General features: G+C 43.1%; 2 protein-coding genes across 3 annotated transcripts; one reads left to right on the top strand and one right to left on the bottom strand.

Moving 5' to 3' along the window:
* Positions 1-667: 667 nt before the first annotated feature.
* Positions 668-9,744, bottom strand: ZMYND19 (zinc finger MYND-type containing 19). Its single transcript, XM_070758188.1, has 6 exons — positions 9,494-9,744; positions 7,658-7,717; positions 6,417-6,523; positions 5,147-5,287; positions 2,714-2,894; positions 668-1,523 (listed from the first exon to the last, which is right to left on the bottom strand). The coding sequence occupies exons 1-6, from the start codon at positions 9,542-9,544 to the stop codon at positions 1,380-1,382; spliced, it is 684 nt and encodes a 227-aa protein (XP_070614289.1). The 5' UTR covers positions 9,545-9,744; the 3' UTR covers positions 668-1,379.
* A 2,528-nt stretch (positions 9,745-12,272) lies between these two features.
* STPG3 (sperm-tail PG-rich repeat containing 3) lies at positions 12,273-22,166 on the top strand. Of its 2 annotated transcripts, none has more exons than XM_070758524.1 (7): positions 12,273-12,600; positions 13,819-13,904; positions 15,338-15,547; positions 18,008-18,096; positions 18,240-18,339; positions 20,402-20,527; positions 21,830-22,166. In XM_070758524.1, the coding sequence occupies exons 1-7, from the start codon at positions 12,503-12,505 to the stop codon at positions 21,961-21,963; spliced, it is 843 nt and encodes a 280-aa protein (XP_070614625.1). In that variant the 5' UTR covers positions 12,273-12,502; the 3' UTR covers positions 21,964-22,166. The 2 variants fall into 2 exon arrangements, with proteins under 2 accessions (XP_070614625.1, XP_070614626.1); XM_070758525.1 differs by having other exon boundaries at positions 12,414-12,600; positions 15,338-15,475; positions 21,830-22,049.
* The last annotated feature ends 598 nt before the right edge of the window (positions 22,167-22,764 follow it).

Raw genomic sequence — 22,764 nt, 5'->3', positions numbered from 1 at the left:
ATCCTACAGCACCCCAGCCAAATGACAGTCCAATCTCCTCTTGAAGATGTCCAAAGTTGGGGAATTCACAACCTCCGCTGGCAAGACCGTTCCACTGGTTGATCGCTCTCACCGTCAGGAAGTTCTTCCTTATTTCTAGGTTGAATCTCTCCTTGGTTAGAGTGACCCCCTCCTCTCTGTGGCAACCCCTCAAGTACCTCTAAACTGCTATCATGTCTCCCCCCTGGCCCTTCTTTTCTCTAGGCCAGTGTTTCCCAACCTTGGCAACTTGAAGATATTTGGACTTCAACTCCCAGAATCCCCCAGCCAGCCTTCAAGTTGCCAAGGTAGGGAAACACTGCCCTACACTACTTCAGACAAATGGTTAACCAACATCTTCTTTAAAACTTGCAGTGTTGCAGCATTCACAACTTCTGGAGGCAATTTATTCCACGGATTGTTTTCACTGTCGGGGAAATTCCTCTTTAGTCCTTCGTTGCTTCTTTTCTTGATTACGTTGGGCTCAATTGTGGTCATTAAGTCAAGAACTAATTAGCACTTTAGTCCCAATTTAGTTAAATATGGGGAAATATGATTTTTTTAAAAAATTAAAAGGTTACAGCAAAGAACAGGCTACATAAGGAGAAAGCAAATTCCTTAAAAAGTATTAAAAAAAGAAAGTCGGCGATCCATTCCAATCCTTTACTTTGAAAACACAACTTCCATGCAGAGCTGTTCAGATTATAACTGCTGATGTCTGTGTGCTAGATCCCTGGGCCCTTTTCTTAATTTTTTTTTGTTTAAAACCTCCCAGGGAGCCCAAAAAAATGCTTTTTTTCCCCCGCTACAAGACAAGAGTTATTTTTGTTCAACCAACAATGTGTTCTCACCTGAAACATTACAGTAAATGAGTCCTAGATAAAGAGCACTGCTAACCCCCTCCTCCTGACCCCTGGAGGGGAAAAAAATGAACAACCCAAAAATAACCCCCCTCCCCACCTCACCCCACCCCACCCACCCCGGAAACGAAAAAACAGAAACCTGTACACAACTTTACAAACATATTCACATATAAATAACAAGAAGCTATCCAAATTAGGAGAGCTTCTACAGTAGTCTCTCTCTTGATTATTCCCACTGGAGATATTTTTTAACACCAAGAGGGAAAAGGCCAGTCCCCGTCTCCTCAAACATCAACAGGGATTGACAGGTGGTCTTTTTTCTTCTTCTTTTTTTGTCTCTCTCCTTTTTCTCTTTTTTTCTTCGTTCTTTTTATTCCCTCCTTGTTGTCAGTGCCTCTGGCTTCAAGTGAGCAGTCTGTGCAAAACGGGCGCCCTTCCCACCCTCGGCCTCCGGGAAGGAAGGAAGCCCTTAAAACGGCAAAGGTTTCGGCCAGCCGGTCATCGTTCTGGTCCCAGTTCTTGCTGGACGGGTCGTTTCTTCTCCCGACAGTGCTTCTTGTGAGCGGGCCAGTCTTTCTGCTGGCACTGCGAACCGCAGTACCGCGCAACCTGGCATCGGCCGCAGATGTTAAACTCCCGTAACTGGAGGGAGGAGGAGGAGGAGGAGCAACGGAGAGAAAAAGAAGAAGAAAAAAAGAAATCAGTCGATCTTGCCTGGACCATAGAGACCGAGCCAAGCCACAACCCAAGAAGCTGGAGATAAAGATAGCAATAGCATTTATTGCTGCACGAATCCCAGCGACCAGTTAGGTCCCACAGAGTGGGTCTTCTCCGGGTCCCGTCAACTAAACAATGTCGCTTGGTGGGACCCAGGGGAAGAGCCTTCTCTGTGGCGGCCCAGGCCCTCTGGAACCAACTCCCCCCAGAGATCAGAATTGCCCCCACCCTCCTTGCCTTTTGTAAGCTGCTTAAAACCCACCTCTGCCGCCAGGCATGGGGGAACTGAGATCCTCTTTCCCCCTAGGCCTTTACAATTCTATGCATGGTATGTATGTATGTATGTATGTCTGGTTTTTATATTAATGGGTTTTTAATTGTTTTAGTATTGGATTGTTACATGCTGTTTTTAATCACTGTTGTTAGCCGCCCCGAGTCCACAGAGAGGGGCGGCATACAAATCCAATAAATAAATAAATAAATTGGAACACTGCATTTATTCATTCATTCATTCATTTATTGGATTTGTATGCCGCCCCTCTCCTCTAGCCCTTCTTTTCATTATGGTAGACATATCCAATTCCAGCAACCGTTCTTTCTTTCTTTCTTTCTTTCTTTCTTTCTTTCTTTCTTTCTTTCTTACTTACTTACTTACTTACTTACTTATTTATTTATTCATTCGATTTTTATGCCGCCCTTCTTTTTAGACTCAGGGCGGCTTACAACATGTTAGCAATAGCACTTTTTTAACAGAGCCAGCCTATTGCCCCCACAATCCGGGTCCTCATTTTACCCACCTCGGAAGGACGGAAGGCTGAGTCAACCTTGAGCCGGTGATGAGATCTGAACCGCTGACCTTCAGATCTACAGTCAGCTTCAGTGGCCTGCAGTACAGCACTCCACCTGCTGCGCCACCCTGGCTCACCCCGGTTCTTCATATGTTTCAGCCTCCAGCCCCCTAATCATCTTTATTGCTCTTCTCTGCACTCTTTCTAGAGCCTCAACGTCTACATGAAGTCTGCCTGGGTGACTAATCCCCAGGAGACGGTGAATTCTAGTCCCAGCTTAACCACCTGGGTGATTTCAGGCGACCCTGAATCTGGCTTGGCACATACCTGTTTCTCAATCATTGTGCAGGGGGGGTAGTGACATTCATAGTACGTGCACGAACTTTCCTCTTCTTCCACCACGTCTCCGTTAGCGTTGTAGTAGCGCGTGACATTCAACACGGGGAACTGTTCCTCAATGGGGTCGGTGGGAAGCTGTTGTATCGCCAGCCAGTATAAGCTTTGTTCCCTTCAACAACAACAAATTAGTTAAGCATGGTTTTCTGCAGGATGAGATAACAAAACTCATTATTATTATTGTTATTTATTAGATTTGTATGCCGCCCCTCTCCACAGACTCGGGGCGGCTCACAACAGTGATAAAAACAATATATATTGACAAATCTAATAATTAAAATCTAAGATAACAATTATACATTTAAAAATCTAAAAGCAAGGAACTCAATATAAAAAAACATACATACAGTCACATCATGCACTAAAACTACATAGGCAGGGGAGATGTCTCAGTTCCCCCACGCTTGATGACAGAGGTGGGTTTTAAGGAGTTTACAAAAGGCAAGGAGGGTGGGGGCAATTCTAATCTCCAGGGGGAGTTGGTTCCAGAGGGCCGGGGCTGCCACAGAGAAGGCTCATCCCCTGGGCCCTGCCAAATGACATTGTTTTGTTGAAGGGACCCGGAGAAGGCTCATCCTTTCACACAGTCCAAAAATGCTGAGGATTTAGACAAAAGGGCAGCAAAAGTCTTTTAAAAGATTCACCTGCCAACTCTATTCCACCGCTCCAAATGGAGTTAATCTTAGTTTCTACGATTGCCTTGTACCCTTATATCCACGTAACCAGGGAAAATCTATTTTTTTTTCTTTTTTTAAAGGACTCAAACTGAAAAGCAACGGATGGAATCCTCAGGGTTTCTGATTATTATATTTGCAATGACAATGTTTATCTTTCTGTCGGTGGTTTGCTTTTATTTATTATTACTATTTATTTATTTATTCAACTTTTATGCCGCGCACTCCCAAGGGGACTCAGGGCGGCTTATTTATTTATTACAATTTATGCATGGTATGTTTGTATGTATGATTGGTTTTATAACAAGGGTTTTTAGCTGTTTTTAGTATGGGATTGTCACATGTTGTTTTTACCACTGTTGTTAGCCGCACTGAGTTCACGGAGAGGGGCGGCATACAAATCCAATCAATCAATCAATCAATCAATCAATACATACATACATAAATACATACATAAATATTTATTATTTATTAATTGGATTTGTATGCTGCCCCTCTCCGGGGACATATCAAAGAAAACAGTACATCTATATTTATTTATTATTTATTTTATTTATCAGATTTGTATGCCGCCCCTCTCCGTAGACTCGGGGCGGCTAACAACAATAATAAGACAATATAAACAAATCTAATATTTAAGTTAATTTAAAAACCCCAATTTAAGAAACCAGTCATACATACAGACATACCATGCATACATTTTATAAGCCTAGGGGGAAGGGAAAGTCTCAATTCCCCCATGCCTGACGACAGAGGTGGGTTTTAAGGAGCTTACGAAAGGCAAGGTGGGTGGGGGCAATTCTGATATCTGGGGGGAGTTGGTTCCAAAGGGTCAGGGCCGCCACAGAGAAGGCTCTTCCCCTGGGTCCCGCCAAAAGACATTGTTTAGTTGACGGGACCCGGAGAAGGCCAACTCTTTGAGACCTAACTGGTCGCTGGGATCCAATTAATATAATTAAAAACCCTAAAAGTTCTAATGTAATTTTAAAAATTCATTACCGTTCACTCGGTAGGCTTAACATACAGAACAATGTAACAATATAACATACAGAACAATATAAAAGAAGTCAAATATTAAAACACATAAATAGAATGTAAGCTGAGAGGCAACCAAGGATCACCCATCCATTTCAAGTTACAAATACTCTACGGTGCAAAATATCTGATTCAAAACCGCAAGACAACTTAAAGTCTATATGTGAGTGTACACACTTCTAGTTGTTTTGAATTATTGAAGAGCACGTTATGTGCGATTCTAAAAAAATTATTTATTTATTTAAATTTAAAATGTCACCGCAATTCTAAAAAGTTCTTCCAGCCGTTGAAAATGCTTCAAATTTAAATTCCCGTCCATTCGTCACTCCATTCACGGAGTTTATGTCAACCAATACCAGGTTTATTTTTTCACCCGTAAAATATGCAAAAGAATCAAAAATTAAAAAATAGGATCAAGATGGTTTTATCTTGCGGCACTCTCGATTAAGCTCACTGCTCTGAAGAAAGACAAAATGATTCTGATTCCACATGCGGAGGAGGAAGGGAAAGAGGAAAGGAGAGGAGAGGAAACGCAAGGAAAGGAAGAGAGGAAAGGAAAGAGTAGAGGAAAGGAGTGAAATGAAATTCTGGGCACTTTAAACTTCACTTTCTGTTTCCTCCTCCTCTCTCTGCATTTCTTTAGAGAGAATTTTACCTTTGCTTGCTAGAGATTTCTTCAGCTTTGGGTCTCCAGCCCCATGGCACCAGCCGTAGGTTGTCCAGACGGTTATCGACCGTCACTGCATTCAAATGCACCACCTGAAACCCTGGGGCAATGCCTCCACGGTGTCTCTCCCTGCAAAGAAATAACAGCCTGTAGTTTGGGGTGGTGGGTTGAGTATCCACAAAGGCTCTATGGAGCAGGAATTAATAGTTCAAATGATATATTTATTTATTGATTGATTGATTGATTGGATTTTTATGCCACCCCTCTCCGAAGACTCGGGGCGGCTAACAGCAATAACAAGACAGCATACAATAATAATCCAATACTAAGAACAATTAAAAACCCATTATTATAAAAACCAAACAGACATACAGACATACCATGCATAAAATTGTAAGGGCCTAGGGCAAAGAATATCTCAATTCCCCCATGCCTGGCGGCAGAGGTGGGTTTTAAGCAGCTTATGAAAGGCAAGGAGGGTGGGGGCAATTCTAATCTCTGGGGGGAGTTGGTTCCAGAGGGCCGGGGCCGCCACAGAGAAGGCTCTTCCCCTGGGTCCTGCCAAGCGGCATTGTTTAGTTGACGGGACCCGGAGAAGACCCACTCTGTGGAACCTAACTGGTCGCTGGGATTCGTGCAGCAGAAGGCAGTCCCTGAGATAAACTGGCCCGGTGCCATGAAGGGCTTTATAGGTCATAACCAACACTTTGAATTGTGACCGGAAACTGATCGGCAACCAATGCAGACTGCGCAGTGTTGGTGTAACATGGGCATATTTGGGAAAGTCGTGATTGCTCTCGCAGCTGCATTCTGCACGATCTGAAGTTTTCGAACACTTTTCAGAGGTAGCCCCATGTAGAGAGCGTTACAGTAGTCGAGCCTTGAGGTGATGAGGGCATGAGTGACTGTGAGCAGTGAGTCCCGGTCCAAATAGGGCCGCAACTGGTGCACCAGGCGAACCTGGGCAAATGCCCCCCTCGCCACAGCTGAAAGATGTTTCTCTAACGTGAGCTGTGGATCAAGGAGGACGCCCAAGTTGCGGACCCTCTCTGAGGGGGTCAATAATTCCCCCCCATTAATAGTTCGCATGATCCCTCTGAATGTATAACCCGCAGGACTTTCATTAAGCAGCTACCTCTCTTAAACACCCCACACTGCCCAAAGTCTGAAAGGAATTCGGCGGCTTATAAATTTAATAAATTAAATTAATTCTCTTGGGAAACCTGTCGCGGTGTCTCATTCGCATGCCGACACTTACCAGAGCAACTCATGCAGCAGACGTCCGAATCCCCTCCCTCGATTCTTGTCAAACGCAAAAGCAAAAATTCTAGCACCATTTCCATCGGCGTCAACTTCCATCCGAGCCTGGATAGAAAAAGAAGAAGAATGCACTTGGGATCCTCAATCTGAGTATTGTATTGGCAGTTCTGTGCTAGCAAAAACTTCAGAAGAGAAGGATTTTAGGGGTAGTGATTTCTGACAGTCTCAAAATGGGTGGACAGTGCGGTCAGGCGGTAGGGAAAGCGAGTAGAATGCTTGGCTGCATAGCTAGAGGTATAACAAGCAGGAAGAGGGAGATTGTGACCCCGCTGTATAGAGTGCTAGTGAGACCCCATTTGGAATACTGTGTCCAGTTCTGGAGACCTCACCTACAAAAAGATATGGATCAAATTGAACGGGTCCAAAGAGGGGCTACAAAAATGGTGGAAGGTCTTAAGCATAAAACTTATCAGGAAAGACTTCATGAACTCCATCTGTAGAGTCTGGAGGACAGAAGGGAAAGGGGGGACATGATCGAAACATTTCAATATGTTAAAGGGTTAAATAAGGTTCAGGAGGGAAGTGTTTTCAATAGGAAAGTGAACAGAAGAACAAGGGGACACAATCTGAAGTTAGTTGGGGGAAAGATCAAAAGCAACATGAGAAAATATCATTGGACTGAAATAGTAGTAGATCCTTGGAACAAACTCGCAGCAGACGTGGTTGGTAAATCCACAGTCACTGAACTGAAACATGCCTGGGATAAACATATATTCCATCCTAACATACGATACAGGAAATAGCATAAGGGCAGACTAGATGGACCAGGAGGTCTTTTTCTGCCGTCAATCTTCTATATTTCTATGTTTCTAATTAACAGAAGCCTTAAAAAAAAATCAAGAGCCCTATAGAGACCGATCACATCATTGTTCTTTGAAAGCACCACGGAAGGTCAGTGGCCGCAACTCAAGGCCATGTCAGCATACAATCAACATTTTCTTTAAAAACACAGGTGGTGCCTAGAAATCCTCCCATTCTCATCGTAGTGTCACACCACTAAACACCAACAATTTGCTGTGCGTAAAACCTTGGAAGACAGGAACTGAAATCGGAGATCTCAAGTGCTTGAGAAATGAGTCTGGGGGAATGGAAGAGAGAAGGACATCCAGCTGGTCAGAATGACTAAGAAAAAAAATGGAGAATTAAAACAGAGGATGGGATGAAGGCCTGCATTCTTACCTCAAAAGAGTAGCTCTCTACGAGAGGAATGTCTTGCTCATCTATCAAGGTGTATTTTGTCTGCAATTAAAAAAAAAGAAATCAAAATGAAATAATTCTGTTAGAAGATGTTGGTGTAAATTAACAGAGCCTTTCATATTTAGATGACAACAACACACTAAACAATTTGAAACGACACTCTGTGGTGGACAAAGGAAAACAATAACACACACAAATCTAATAAATAAATCTAAATTGTTCTTCTAACAATTTAGTGAGCAAACATCCAGAAATGTGTTTCCAAAAAGCAACTTTTTTGGGGTGGCAGTGGGAGAAGTCTCTATACAGTACCCAATTAGATCCTCCATCCGCTACTATTATTATTATTATTTAATATTTAATATTCAATTCACAATCTGGGACTAGTAAAAACTTAACAGTTATCATCACTACTGTTGTTATTATCCCTCAGTCAAGCCAGATGTTTCTTAAGGACTTGAAATAGGCAGATGTGCATATTATGATGATTATATCTGCCGCCTATTTCATCAACAGGGCTACTCTAGGAAGTTCCTAACACAGACGAAAAGGAAATTTCAACCAAGCCAAAGGAAAATAGTATAATAAAATAAAGATAAAATTTATATGCCTCCCCGAGACCTCAGAAAGGGGCAGCATATAAATCTAATTAATAAATAAGTAATAAATAAAATGAACAAAAAACAATGCTTGCATTGGAGCTCTGAACAATTCATACAGACTATCCTGGATACACAAGACGTTGACTGCTAGTTGCTAATCCACTCCAGTCCCCAGGACTTACTAAACGTCTTCTCCCACTAGAGATGCTCATCACTGAGCACAACCCCATAGGGGAGGGGGACCCCAAAAAGCAGACAACCCCCCCCATTCCCCAGCATCACACACCCCAGCAAACATCCCAATTCAACCCTAGAAGACATCCCCCCCCCACATGCAATCCTTCCCAAGAGACACACCAGAGACCACCCCTCTTGTAGATATGGCCCCCCAGAGGATGTCATTTTTTTCCCCAAGGAGCACCAAACTATCCCATCTTTTTGAATATTAATATTATTATTATACAATAATAATAGTAATAATAATAACAACAACAATATAGCTGCCCCGAGTCCTCGGACAAGGGTGGCATACAAATCTAATTAATAAATAATAAGTACATGTTATATAATATATAATTATACATATTATACATTAGTCCTCGGAGAGTCCTGGCAGAAGGGGGCATACAAATCTAATTAATAAATAATAAATAAGTAATATATAATAATAGATATTATAAATTAGTCCTCGGAGAGGGATGGCATACAAATCTAATTAATTAATAAATAATATATAATTATATATATATTATATATTAGTCCTCAGAGTCCTCGAAGAGGGGCAGCATAAAAGTCCAATTAATAAATAAATATATAATAATAATAAACAATAATAGTAATAATAATAACAACAACATTAAGAGGAACAGAGGAAGAAGGACATGCCAAGCCTGGGATGCCCCCCCACCCTAACACCCTGACTCCCCCCCAGGAGGGAATGATGAGAGTTGTAGTCCCACCCACCAACAGAGTGCCTGACTCTAGGGAGCCCCTTCTTCTCCTATTCCTTCCCTCAGGAGTGGAAGCCCCCCCGCCCCCAAGAGAGAAGGGGGGTGAGAAACCCCCCTTCCCCCTCCCCCCAGGTGGGCGGTGACGTCACAGAGGGGCCCGGTGTGACGTCAGGAAAGCGCGGATAGGGGGCCCCCGGGGGGCGGGAAGCGGGCCCGTCAAGGGGATGGGGGGCGAAAGGGGAGGAAGAAAGGGGGTCGGCCCGCACCTTGCCCGCCACACGGCCGAGCCTGACGATGCCCAGCTTGAAGTCGGTCATGGCCCCGGCCTGGGCGAGGAGGAGGAGGAGGGAAGAGGAGGGAGGGGGGGAAGAGGGGAGAAGAAAGAGGAGGAAAGGAGGAGGGGAGGCCGCGCTGGACGGGAGACGCCGACGAGGCCACGCGCCGCCGCCGCCGCCGCCTCGCGCACACCCGGAGCGAGAGAAGGAGGAGGAGGAGGAGGAGGGGCGGCGCGAGGGGGGCGTGGCCGCACGCCCCGCCGCGCCCGCCGGCCCCCTTCAGGCCGGGCCTCCGGCCCAATCAGCGAAGAAGCCGTGCCTCTACGTCATCGGACCAGCGACGCCCCGGGGGGAGGGGCCAGAGCCGGCCTCCCGCGCGACGGCGCGACGGCCCGCCACGTGACCCCCGGCCCAGCCGGCGGCCGCGGTTGATGACCTCACGCCTGTATTTCTGTCTCCTCTCCCTTCTTTCTTTTAGCCCCGCCTCTCGCCCCACCCAGGCGGCTTCTTCCTTTTTTTTTTCCTCTCCTCCATCGCCGGGTGGTTAGACTTCCCGCGGAGGCCTGGCCGACGCATGCGCGTGCCGCCGGGCCCGCCTTTTAAAGGGAACGTTCCTCTCTGGATTGTGTGGTCCTTCAAGAGAGTGAGAGTGAGTGTGTGGTGTGGGGGGGGGGGGGTGTGTGTGTATCTATATATATGTTGTGTGTATTTGTGCGGGCAAAAAAGTGCCTATTAAACATGTCTACTATATATTCTATTATGCACACACACATATATTTCTCTCGCTTTTCATATACTGTATATTCCCTTCCTTTCATATATCCTCTCCTCTAAGTTCACTTTTACCCTTATATATAGTATTACTACATGTCTATTTTTCTTCCTATGTATTTATGTATTGGACAAATGAATAAATAAAAATATAAAAATATTTCTGGACATCAACAGATTCGTGCTTCAAAATGGGTGACAATTATTTATTTATTTGTTTTTTTCAATTTGTTGGGGGTTTTTTTCAATTACATATTGGTGGTATACAAAGATATAATACTTATATACAAGTAAGAGAGAAACATTAGGGCAGGGATGGAAGGCACGCTGGTGCACTTATTCACACCCCTTACTGACCTCTTAGGAATCGGGTGAGGTCAATAGTGGACAGTGTGGTTAGATGATGATACTACAGTCTGGTAGTGAGTTCCATGCATCAACTACTCGATTACTAAAGTCCTATTTCCTGCAGTCAAGTTTGGAGCGGTTTACTTTAAGTTTGTATCTGTCATATGCTCATATGTTGTTGTGGTTGAATCTGAAGTAGTCAGGAAGGACGTTGTAGCAGATGATTTTATGAGCTATGCTTAGGTCGTGTTTAAGGCAACATAGTCCTCAGCTTTCTAAACCTAGGATTTTAAATCTAGTAGCGTAGGGTATTCTGTTGCCAGTGGAGGAGTGGAGGACTCTTCTCGTAAAGTATCTCTGGACACTTTCTAGTGTGTTTATGTCCGAAATGCGGTGTGGGTTCCAGACAGATGAGCTGTATTCAAGGATTGGTCTGGTGAAAGTTTTGTATGCTCTGGTTAGTAGCGTGAGATTACCGGAGCAGAAGCTACTAGTAGGATTAAGTGGCGGCGACCAACGTTTTGTGTGGCCTGGTCCTTAAATGAATTCCTGCAGTTGTTAAGTGTATTGTGCAGTCATTAAGCGAATCCAACACACACATCCCTTGACTTTTCTTGTCGAAGTCAGCTGGGAAGATCCCGAAAGGGGATTATGTGACCGCAGGACAGTGCAGCCGTCATTAAACACAGCCAAAATGGGAGGATTTTGATTCCCACGGAATGATGTGATGGTCGTAAAGGTAAGGAGCAGTCCTAAGTCTCTTTTTTCCCCCAGAGCTGTTATAACTTCGAACGGTTGCTAAATAAACGCTTGTCAATTGAAGCTCAATGGTACCCATATTTGGCTTGTGAAGATGGCTCGTGCATCTTATCGACCTTGCTTTGATTTTCCCCCAGGAAATCAAACTTGTCTGGAATTTAGATAGATAGTTGGTTAGTTGGTTAGTTAGTTAGTTAGATAGATAGATAGATAGATAGATAGATAGATAGATAGATAGATAGATAGATAGATAGATAGACAGACTGCTCTTAAAGATAAAGGGAACACTCAAATAACACATCCTAGATCTGAAGGGATGAAATCTTCTCATTCAATATTCCATTTGCACAACAGCATGTGAAATTGTTTGTCAATCAGTGTTGCTTCCTAAGTGGACAGTTTGATTTCACAGAAGTTTGATTTACTTGAAGTTATATTCTGTTGTTTAAGTGTTCCCCTTATTTTTTTGAACAGTGTATATAGATAGATTAGATAGAAGGATAAAGGATAGACAGAGATAGGCAGAGATAGGTAGGTAGGTAGGTAGGTAGGTAGGTAGGTAGAGATAGATAGATAGATAGATAGATAGATAGATAGATAGATAGATAGATAGATAGATAGATAGATAGGCAGGCAGGCAGGCAGGCAGGCAGGCAGGCAGGCAGGCAGGCAGGCAGGCAGGCAGGCAGGCAGGCAGGCAGGCAGGCAGGCAGGCAGGCAGACACTAAAATCTATATTATAATGTAACCTATTTTTTTTTTTCTTCCATTCAGTTGCATGAGATTCTCTCTGGACCAATCCCTGCAATTTTCTTGGTGAGATTTCCCACAAGTGGTTTCCCCCTGTCTCCTTCCTAAGGGGCTGTGACTAACCCAACGTGTAAATTTAATAGAGACGTAATATAGACAACAGCTTGTATAGGAATGAATGGGAAAACCAGGGTGGCTTCCTCCAGGATTCACCCTCCCTGAAAGACACCACCTCGCCACAGGCAGCTTGACAGGTGACCATTGACCTCTCTCCAGCCAAACGGAACCTCGGGCGTGAGAACCCAAATGATGTCACATATGTGCAATTCCAAGTGGCCGAGCATGGTGCAATCGACATCCCTGAGCCTTAGAAATGGATGCTCAAAAGACACATGTCAAGTTTATGGCTCAGAAATATTTGGACAGCAGCCAGAGAAGGACACCTCAAGCATTGTCACCCATTTATAAAAGGCAAGTACATTCTTTCTTGCCAAACGGGGAGATCTGCCTATATCCCCACGTTTTGTCTTGAGGTTAAAATAGTCTAGCAAAATAAGAAGGTAAGAGAAATCTTACACATTGGTTTCCCCCCAATCTGTGGTTTGTTGCTAAGCCAACTTTGATCCATCATAGTTGGCATTGCAAAGGGGTCGATCAGCCAACCAACCAACCATTTTATAGTTTAGCACATATATCGAGAGTTAGATATGTTCCCCTGATACACTGATTTTTTACACACACATCCTTGTAATTATATAAGTAAAAGACCTTGGAATACTAATATCGAATGACCTAAGTGCTAAAGCCCACTGCAACAATATCGCCAAAAAGGCTTCTAGAGTTGTCAACCTGATCCTACGTAGCTTCTGCTCCGGCAATCTCACACTACTCACAAGAGCCTACAAAGCTTTTGCCAGACCCATCCTTGAACACAGCTCATCTGTCTGGAACCCATACCGCATCTCGGACATCAACACCCTTGAAAACGTCCAAAGATATTTCACCAGAAGAGCCCTTCACTCCACTCGAAACAGAATATCCTATGAAAATAGACTAACAATCCTGGGCCTAGAAAGCCTAGAACTACGGCGCCTAAAATACGATTTAAGTATTGCCCACAAGATCATATGCTGCAACGTCCTACCGGTCAATGGCTACTTCAGCTTCAACCGCAACAATACAAGAGCACGCAACAGATTCAAACTTAATATTAACCACTCCAAACTTGACTGTAAAAAATATGACTTTAACAATCGAGTTGTCGAAGTGTGGAACTCATTACCGGACTATATTGAGTCCGGTAATGAATTCCACGCTTCGACAACTCGATTGTTAACCCCTAACCCCCAACATCTCTCCCTTAGACTATCCACGATTGATCTCTCCAGGTTCCTAAGAGGTCAGTAAGGAGCGTACATAAGTGCACTAGTGTGCCTTTCATCCCCTGTCCAATTCTCTTTCCTTTATCTCATATATCATATATATTTTCTTCTTTTCATATATCTTCTCTCTTTTTTTACATATTATCTTTATATATATTACTTCATGTCTATTCTCTTCCATATGTATTGTGTATTGGACAAATGAATAAATAAAAATAAAAAAATATTTTTTTATTGAGGAGGACTAGCACCTGACAAGCCAATTGCAGAGGAATGCATGGGTTGGATTCTGGCGTTTTGTTTCCAGGGGTCATCAAGGCACGGAAACGAAGGGCACCCCCTTATTCCCAGATATTTACAGTGGAAAGAAGAACATTAAGCGCAAACCTTCAGGTTAGTGCTCCAGGTTCCTTTCAATGGTCCTTGTGACCTCCTTAAGAAGCTGCGCATCAGTGTCGGTGACTTGAGATACGTCGCAGTAATTGTGAGGCATATTGGAGCTGTTTGCTAATTCAAGAGGATTTAAATAGGACTACGATCAAAACACCATAGTGAGATCAATCACCAGGCGACAGCATGAAAGCTGGCTGGGTGACTTAAGGCCAGTTCCTCTCTCTCTCTCATCCCAACCCATTTTGCAGCGTCATTGTTGATTGGAAAATCGGAAATAGTAGGAAATACGTCCGCTGACTTAAATTATTTATAAAAATCATAAAGGCGGGATAAAAATGAAATAAATGCGCCCCATGGGTGTTTCTCGCCCCAAAGTCAGAAAACAAGCCAAAATATTTAAAAAATTAGGCTGCAAGGGATTGCAAAACTGGCTTCTGTATTACCCCTCCTCACTCTTCTAAAACTCTTGCTTTTTGAAAATCATCCATCTTATTTATCTATCTATCTATCTATCTATCTATCTATCTATCTATCTATCTATCTATCTATCTATCATCTATCTATTGGATTTGTATGCTGCCCCTCTCCGTAGACTCGGGGCGGCTAACAACAGTATGAAAAACAGCATATAAAAATCCAATATTAAAACAGTTAAAACCCTTATTATAAAACCAAACGTACATACAGACATACCATGCATAAAATTGTAAAGGCCTAGGGGGAAAGAGTATCTCAGTTCCCCCATGCCTGGCAGCAGAGGTGGGTTTTAAGAAGCTTACGAAAGGCAAGGAGGGTGGGAGCAATTCTAATCTCTGGGGGGAGTTGGTTCCAGAGGGCTGGGGCCGCCAGAGAGAAGGCTCTTCCCCTGGGTCCCACCAAGCGACATTGTTTAGTTGACGGGACCCGGAGAAGACCCACTCTGTGGGACCGAACTGGTCGCTGGGATTCGTGCAGCAGAAGGCGGTCCCGGAGATAATCTGGTCCGGTGCCATGAAGGGCTTTATAAGTCATAACCAACACTTATTAACACTAATTAAGACCGCTTTCTAACTGAAAAAAAATAAATAAATTGAATTTTGAAACATGAAACATAAAAAAACAACCCAAAGACAAAAAATAAACAATGCACAATACACAAAAATTACAAAAGCATTTATATTCTTGAAATAAGGTTGTTTTTACATGGCTGTTTCTGCATTATCCCCTTTTATTTTACCTAATAGTTTTGTTTCCATCTTCTCTATCCACTTATAAATTCTCCGCCCATACGATATAATTTTCATTTTCCTATTTGTTCTGCAATTCTAATGTAAATTGGGTTCATTTTTGCTCATTCTGGTATTTTTCTAATTACCATTTGTCCTGTTGGTGTATTTTCTTTTCCCCCCCCCAATGTTGTGCAAAGCTTTCTAACTTTTTGTTCCTTCGTTTAGAAGAAAAAACTCCAAGTCGGTTGCAGTACGTACTGAATACGGATACTCCAGGTCCAGCAGCTTACTCCCCTCCCGCCCTGGGCTTCAGAGAAACCATCGCCCCGTCGTATACGTTTGGGCGGAAGACCCCTCCTCGAGGTACTGGGGAATGGGTGCAGGGAGCACCAAGTGGCGTGTTGACCTGGAACCATTGCTCAGCCAACTGGGCAGGTAAACAACCCACCTGCCTCCAGATGAAGGTCCTTCAGAGAAAAGGGAACATATAGAAAAGACCAACCAGTGGAGGGCAGAATTAGTAGAATTCACCACTTCAAATTGTCTTCGTTTCCTTCTGCCCATTGCCTTCGGCGAGAGGTTCAGCATTAGGTTTAGGAAAAAGAATAGGCAGAGAATGGGGGCAGAGTTAAATGTGTTAGCAGCCTAGAATCCTTACATTGCCACAAATGGTCCAACTCCTTTTGAACTCTGTTAACCCTGCATTAGAATAGAATTAGAATTCTTTATTGGCCAAGTGTGATTGGACACACAAGGAATTTGTCTTCAGTGCAGATGCTCTCACATAAATATATATAGTATATATAGTATAGTAAATATATATAGTATATATGGTATATATATATATATATATACAGTGATACCTCATCTTACAAACGCCTTGTCATACAAACTTTTCGAGATACAAACCCGGGGTTTAAGATTTTTTTGCCTCTTCTTACAAACTATTTTCACCTTACAAACCCCCCGCCGCTGCCGGGATGCCCCGCCTCCGGACTTCTGTTGCCAGCGAAGCACCCGTTTTTGCGCTGCTAGGATTCCCCTGAGGCTCCCCTCCATGGGAAAGCCCACCTCCGGACTTCCGTTGCCAGCAAAGCACTTGTTTTGTGATGCATCGCAAAAACACAGAAGTCCGGAGGTGGGGTTTCCCATGGAGGGGAGCCTCAGGGGAATCCCAGCAGCGCAAAAAAGGGCGCTTCGGCTGGCAAAAGGGGTGAATTTTGGGCTTGCACGCATTAATCGCTTTTCCATTGATTCCTATAGGAAACATTGTTTTGTCTTACAAACTTTTCACCTTAAGAACCTCGTCTGGGAACCAATTAAGTTTGTAAGAGAAGGTATCACTGTATGTCAAAAAAATAAAGGGAACACTCAAATAACATCCTAGATCTGAATGAATGAAATATTGTCATTGAATATTTCATTTGCACAACTATTCCATTTGCCCCACAGCATGTGAAATTGATTGTCCATCAGTGTTGCTTCCTAAGTGGACAGTTTGATTTCACAGAAGTCTGATTTACTTGAAGTTACATTCTGTTTTTTTAAGTGTTCCCTTTATTTTTTTTTGAGCAGTGTTTATTTGTCAAGAATCATGAGCTACAACACTTAATGATTGTCATAGGAGTCAAATAAGCAATGAAGAAACAATATTAATAAAAATATTAAGGAGTCGGCCTTCTCCAGGTCCCATCTGTCAAATAATGTCTGTTGGTGGGGTCGCGGGGAAGAGCCTTCTCTGTGGTGGCTCAGATGCTTTAGAACCAAATTTCTCTGGAGATCCACGCTATCCCCATCCTACCGGTCTTCCAGAAAGCCATTAAGACTTGGCTTTTCCGCAGACCTGGGGTCATTAATGATTGAGAGCATGTGTGTTTTTTAGAGTTATAAATGCATTTTGTCTTATTGCATTGTGCTATTGTTTTAATCTATATTTTTAATATTGTTTGGTATTTATTGTTATTATTGTAAGCCGCCCAGAGTCCAACTGGAGTTGGGAGGCATATAAATCCAACCAATCAATCAATCAGTGGAATGAATGAAGATTCGGATGTAAAACCGTTCAAACAGCAGGGCCAAAATGTCACACGGTTGGTCTCTTCCTGTCAATCAAGTGGGAGAGTGAATTAGAATAGAATTTTTATTGGCCAAGGGTGATTGGATACACAAGGTGAAGGAAAAGATACCTGATTAGAATTATGAGAAATCTCAAAGATTATCCAAGGATTTTTTTATTTTTTCCAATATATTTTATTAATTTTCTTAAAATAGACAAAAGTGACAAACATACATTTAACATAAAAGTGGGGTTGTATCTTCCCCGCTTATTCTAGAAGTAAAATTTCAATACAGAAAAAAGAATACATTCAAAAATACTTAAAATCAACTTATTACTTTAAATGAAAAGAAGAAATTTGTTTTACCTTATATAGTAAATCTTCATACATAAACTAATTCTAACATAACTCTTAAATCATATCTCTACTAATACAATTGTCTTATTTTTTTATTTTTAATATTTCTTCTTGTTTATCCATATATACACTTGGTTCCATATCTCATAAAATTCTGTTTCTTCTTGATCTTTTAACCGTCTTGTCATCATATCCATTTCAGCGCAATCTAATATTTTCTTAATAACTTCCTCTTCTTTGGGTATATTTTCCCCTTTCCAATTTTGCGCATAAATTATCCTGGCCGCGGTTAAAATATGAATAACTAGTTGTAAAATTTCTTTCTTATATTTCTGATTAGTTATGCTCAGTAAATAAAATTCCGGGGTTATTTCTATCTCCTGTTTTACTATTTCTTTTATTATTCTTTCTATTCTTTCTATCCAAGGATTTTTTTAAAGCGTTCTCTCCTTGCGCCGCAACTTTTGTTATGTTTTACCAGAAGGTGGAGGGCGTCGCGCCTGGCAAAAGTCTTGGTTCATGAGCAAGAACCCGTTCTGGAGGAAAGTGGATTTCAGCACCGAAAGCAACGTAGGTGTGGCTTGCAACGGGAGGTCTCCTGAAAGCCCCTTCAGATGGGAGACCACCGCGAGTGGACATCAAGAAACGTAGCGATAGTTCAGTCGATCTGGTCCAGTTCACCTCTCTTTTCTCTCCTCCCCCTCCCGCTCCAGTGGCCTTCTCCTTCGCAATATGGTCAACTCTTAGGACCCAAACTTGGCAACCCAAACTTCACCTTCGGTCAGAGGGGAGAGTACTGTTTGATCAACAAAGGTAAGACATAGAAACATACAAGACCGACGGCAGAAAAAGACCTCCTGGTCCATCTAGTCTGCCCTTATACTATTTCCTGCATTTTATCTTAGGGTGGATCTATGTTTATCCCAGGCATGTTTCAGTTCAGTGACTGTGGATTTACCAACCATGTCTGCTGGGAGTTTGTTCCAAGGATCTACTACTATTTCAGTCAAATAATATTTTCTCATGTTGCTTTTGATCTTTCCCCCAACTAACCTCAGATTGTGTTCCCTTGTTCTTGTGTTCACTTTCCTATTAAAAACACTTCCCGCCTGAACCTTATTTAACCCTTTAACATATTTAAATGTTTCGATCACGTCCCCCCTTTCCCTTCTGTCCTCCAGACTCTACAGATTGAGTTCATGAAGTCTTTCCTGATACGTTTTATGCTTAAGACCTTCCACCATTCTTGTAGCCCGTCTTTGGACCCCTTCAATTTTGTCAATATCTTTTTGTAGGTGAGGTCTCCAGAACTGAACACAGTATTCCAAATGTGGTCTCACCAGCACTCTATATAGCGGGATCATAATCTCCCTCTTCCTGCTTGTTATACCTCTAGCTCTGCAGCCAAGCATCCTACTTGCTTTTCCTACTGCCCGACCACACTGCTCACCCATTTTGAGACTGTCAGAAATCACGACCCCTAAATCCTTCCCTTCTGAAATTGTGGCTAACACAGAATTGCCAATACAATACTCAGATTGAGGACTCCTTTCCCCCACTTATGGAGAGACATGTCCAATACTCTCCAATACTCCGCGGACTGCATTGGTTGACAATTGGTTTCCGGATGCAATTCAAAGTGTTGGTAATGACCCACAAAGCCCTACACGGCATCAGGCCAGATTACTTGCAGGGCCTTCTTCTGCCTCATACATCCCAGTGGACAGTCATGTCCCACAGAATCGGCCTTCTCCAGGTCCTTGTCAACCAGACAATGTCATTTGGGAGGACCAACGGGAAGAGCCTTCTCTGTGGCGGCCTCCGCCCTCTGGAATCAGCTCCCCCCAGAGATTCATACTGCCTCCACCCTCTTCGCCTTCCCGCAAGAGCCTTAAGGCTGAGGGGCAATTAGGCCTGGGGCAATTAGATCTCGGTTTCCTGGCCAATAAATGTGATGTGTGGCTACGATTTGAATTGGTTTTTTTTAGTTTATGTAGTTTTTAATTAATTAGATTTATCTTTGTATTCAGTTTTATATTGTATGCTGTGAGCTGCCCCAGGTCTTCGGAGAGGGGCAGCATACAGATCAAATTAATAATAATAATAATAATAATAATGAGGATGATAATGAATAATAATAATAACAACAACAATATGGTCCCAAGAAACATTATCTGGCGACAGGAAGACATTCTTGATCTCGGTAAGCTACCAGTGAAGGTTGTGGAACATCTGGATAACCTTGAGCAAGCAGTTCAACTGCACTTTGGCCGACCTTGGAGATTATCAGGGGCATATATTTTTTTCAGATTTGGCAGATGGTCAGCCTGTCCCAAAGGTCAATATTTATAATAATAGTAACAGAGTTGGAAGGGACCTTGGAGGTCTTCTAGTCCAACCCCCTGCTTACGCAGGAAACCCTACACTACTTCAGACAGATGGTTATCCAACATCTGCTTAAAAACTTCCAGTGTTGGAGCATTCACAACTTCTGGAGACAAGCTCTTCCACTGATCAACTGTTCTGACTGTCAGTTCTCCTTAGTTCTAAGTTGTTTTTCTCCTTGTTTAGTTTCCACCCATTGCTTCTTGTTCTACCCTCAGGTGCTTTGGAGAATAGGTTGACTCCCTCTTCTTTGTGGCAACCCCTGACATATTGGAAGACTGCTATCTTGTCTTCCCTGGTCCTTCTTTTCATTAAACTATCCCTGCCCAGTTCCTGCAACCGTTCTTCATGTTTTAGCCTCCAATCCCCTAATAATCTTTGTCGCTCTTCTCTGCACTTTTTCTACAGTCTCAATATCCTTTTTGCATTGTGGCGATCAAAAAGCTACGAAATATTATTTGCTAAACTCAACGTCTGTTTTCTCCTGCAGGCATGCTAGATGAACCAGGACCCACTCAATATAACATTGACCGCGCCTACACATTTGTGCTTCAACGTTCGCCGTCCATCATCATCAATCCTGCCCCGCTCAAGCTATACAAATGGATTAAAAAAGGTGAAGAACCATGGGGTTTTTCAGAGTTGGGCCTTCTGCCACAGCTATGGACCAGAAAGAACGTAGCACACATGTAGTTTGTTCAAACCTATGTTTACTCAATTAACTACTAATAATAATCTTGCTTAGAAGTTGACACACACAGGTTAAAATGTTTGTTTCTTTATTTATTGATTGATTGATTGGATTTGTATGCCGCCCCTCTCCGTAGACTCAGGATGGCTAACAACGATTTAAAAAAAATGTAACAATCCAATTAATAAAACAACTAAAAACCCTTATTATAAACCAGACATACACACAAACATACCATGCATAACTTGTAATGGCCTAGGGGGAAGGAATATCTCAACTCCCCCATGCCTGGCGGCATAAGTGAGTCTTGAGTAGTTTACGAAAGACAGGGAGGGTGGGGGAAGTTCTAATCTCCGGGGGGAGTTGGTTCCAGAGGGCCGGGGCCACCAGAGAAGGCTCTTCCCCTGGAGCCCGCCAAACGACATTGTTTAGTCGATGGGACCCGGAGAAGGCCAACTCTGTGGGACCTTATCGGTCGCTGGGATTCGTGCGGTAGCAGGCGGTTCCGGAGGTAATCTGCTCCAATGCCATGTAGGGCTTTAAAGGTCATGACCAACACTTTGAATTGTGACCGGAAACTGATTGGCAGCCAATACAAGCCACGCAGTGTTGAAGAAACGTGGGCGAATCTTGGAAGCACGACGGCTCTCGCAGCTGCGTTCTGCACGATCTGAACTTTCCGAACACTCCTCAAAGGTAGCCCCATGTAGAGAGCATTACAGTAGTCGAGCCTCGAGGTGATGAGGGCATGAGTGACTGTGAGCAGTGACTCCCGGTCCAAATAGGGCCGCAACTGGTGCACCAGGCGAACCTGGGCAAACGCCCCCCTCGCCACAGCGTTTGTAGGTGGGATTGTACTTCAGATTGTATGCAGAGATCCAAGGGGGAACATCATAAAAACATTGATGGGAGATGGGTTTGAAGCAAGTGTTCTGACCCAGCCTAAGCAGAAGCAAGGAACAGACTCCTAATCATGAAAAATAAGACCCCTCTTATTTATTTATTTGATTTGTATGCAGCCCCTCTCCGAAGACTCGGGGCGGCTAACAACAATATAAAGACAGCATACAAATCTAATAAAAAATAATTGTCCAACTCATTGTCCAAGTCTGCCACCAGCCCTGCTGGCAGGCCACATCAGCAAGCCTTAGATAAACTATCTTCACAGCTCCAGACCTTTGGGGTCCCCGAGACATCAAATGACCTGCCGCCATCTTCTTTCTTTAGAGACAACTCCCGGTCCTGGGGCTTACAACGTCGACAAAGGACACAACGCTCGCCTGCCCAGGTGCCCAAGCTTCTACATCCAAGGCGTGAGACGACCCAAGAAGCACGAGACAGGCCCATTTTCGACACTGTGAAGCTAGTGACACCAACGGGCTCCTTCCCGCTCCATTTCTGCTCCTTTTTAACATCTGTGGGCTGCTTGCGGTTAATACATGCTCGCAAAAAACAATAATAATAATCCAAACACGTGAAAAGGCACCCTCTCCTGTTTATATAAGCCTTCTGGGCATCATATTAGTAAGGGAGAAGACAAATAAAGAAAACCCATCTATGAAAACTATGAGGACAAAACCCAGTAGTCCATTGGAAATATTTGTGGAAAAGTGAGTCATTAAAAAAAAAAAGGTAGAGCGTTTGCCAATTTTATGCTTACAAATTTTCAATTTTACAAAAGCCAAGTTTCATTTCTTGACCTTTCGTTTTAAAAAAAACCCAGGTCAATGGAGAAGCAAAACCCTTTTGCCATCAGATTTGTACAGTGTAGGCAATGCTGCTAGAATATTGCTACTTTTAGTTATACAGTGGTACCTCTACTTACGAACTTAATTCGTTCCGTGACCGGGTTCTTAAGTAGAAAAGTTTGTAAGAAGCAATTTTTCCCATAGGAGATCAATGCAAAAGCAAATAATGTGTGCGATTGGGGAAACCACAGGGAGGGTGAAGGCCCTGTTTCCTCCCAGGAGATCCCTAGATAGGCCCCACTGAGGCTTCTCCCTACCTTTTCGGGTTACAGTTTCGGAGGCTTGGGTTTGTAAGAGGAAAATGGTTCTTGAGAAGAGGCAAAAAACTCCCACCTGGTTCTTATCTAGAAAAGTTTGTAAGTAGAGGCGTTTTTAGGTAGAGGTACCACTGTGTACTGAAAAATTTAAAAAAAG

This window comes from Erythrolamprus reginae, chromosome 8 (genome assembly GCF_031021105.1).
Source record: "Erythrolamprus reginae isolate rEryReg1 chromosome 8, rEryReg1.hap1, whole genome shotgun sequence".
Classification (NCBI taxonomy): Eukaryota; Metazoa; Chordata; class Lepidosauria; order Squamata; family Dipsadidae; genus Erythrolamprus; species Erythrolamprus reginae.
This window is presented reverse-complemented; position numbering and strand designations above follow the sequence as displayed.

What these genes read in the sequence shown, in the direction of transcription:
- STPG3 (XM_070758524.1), top strand. Translation starts at nt 12,503, where the DNA reads ATGGATGCTCAAAAGACACATGTCAAGTTTATGGCTCAGAAATATTTG. An exon ending in CATTAAGCGCAAACCTTCAG is followed by an intron (nt 13,905 to 15,337) that starts GTTAGTGCTCCA and finishes TCCTTCGTTTAG; the next exon opens with AAGAAAAAACTCCAAGTCGG. An exon ending in GTACTGTTTGATCAACAAAG is followed by an intron (nt 18,340 to 20,401) that starts GTAAGACATAGA and finishes TTTCTCCTGCAG; the next exon opens with GCATGCTAGATGAACCAGGA.
- ZMYND19 (XM_070758188.1), bottom strand. Translation starts at nt 9,544, where the DNA reads ATGACCGACTTCAAGCTGGGCATCGTCAGGCTCGGCCGTGTGGCGGGC. An exon ending in TCGGCCGTGTGGCGGGCAAG is followed by an intron (nt 7,718 to 9,493) that starts GTGCGGGCCGAC and finishes TTTTAATTGCAG; the next exon opens with ACAAAATACACCTTGATAGA. An exon ending in CTGCTGCATGAGTTGCTCTG is followed by an intron (nt 5,288 to 6,416) that starts GTAAGTGTCGGC and finishes ATTTCTTTGCAG; the next exon opens with GGAGAGACACCGTGGAGGCA.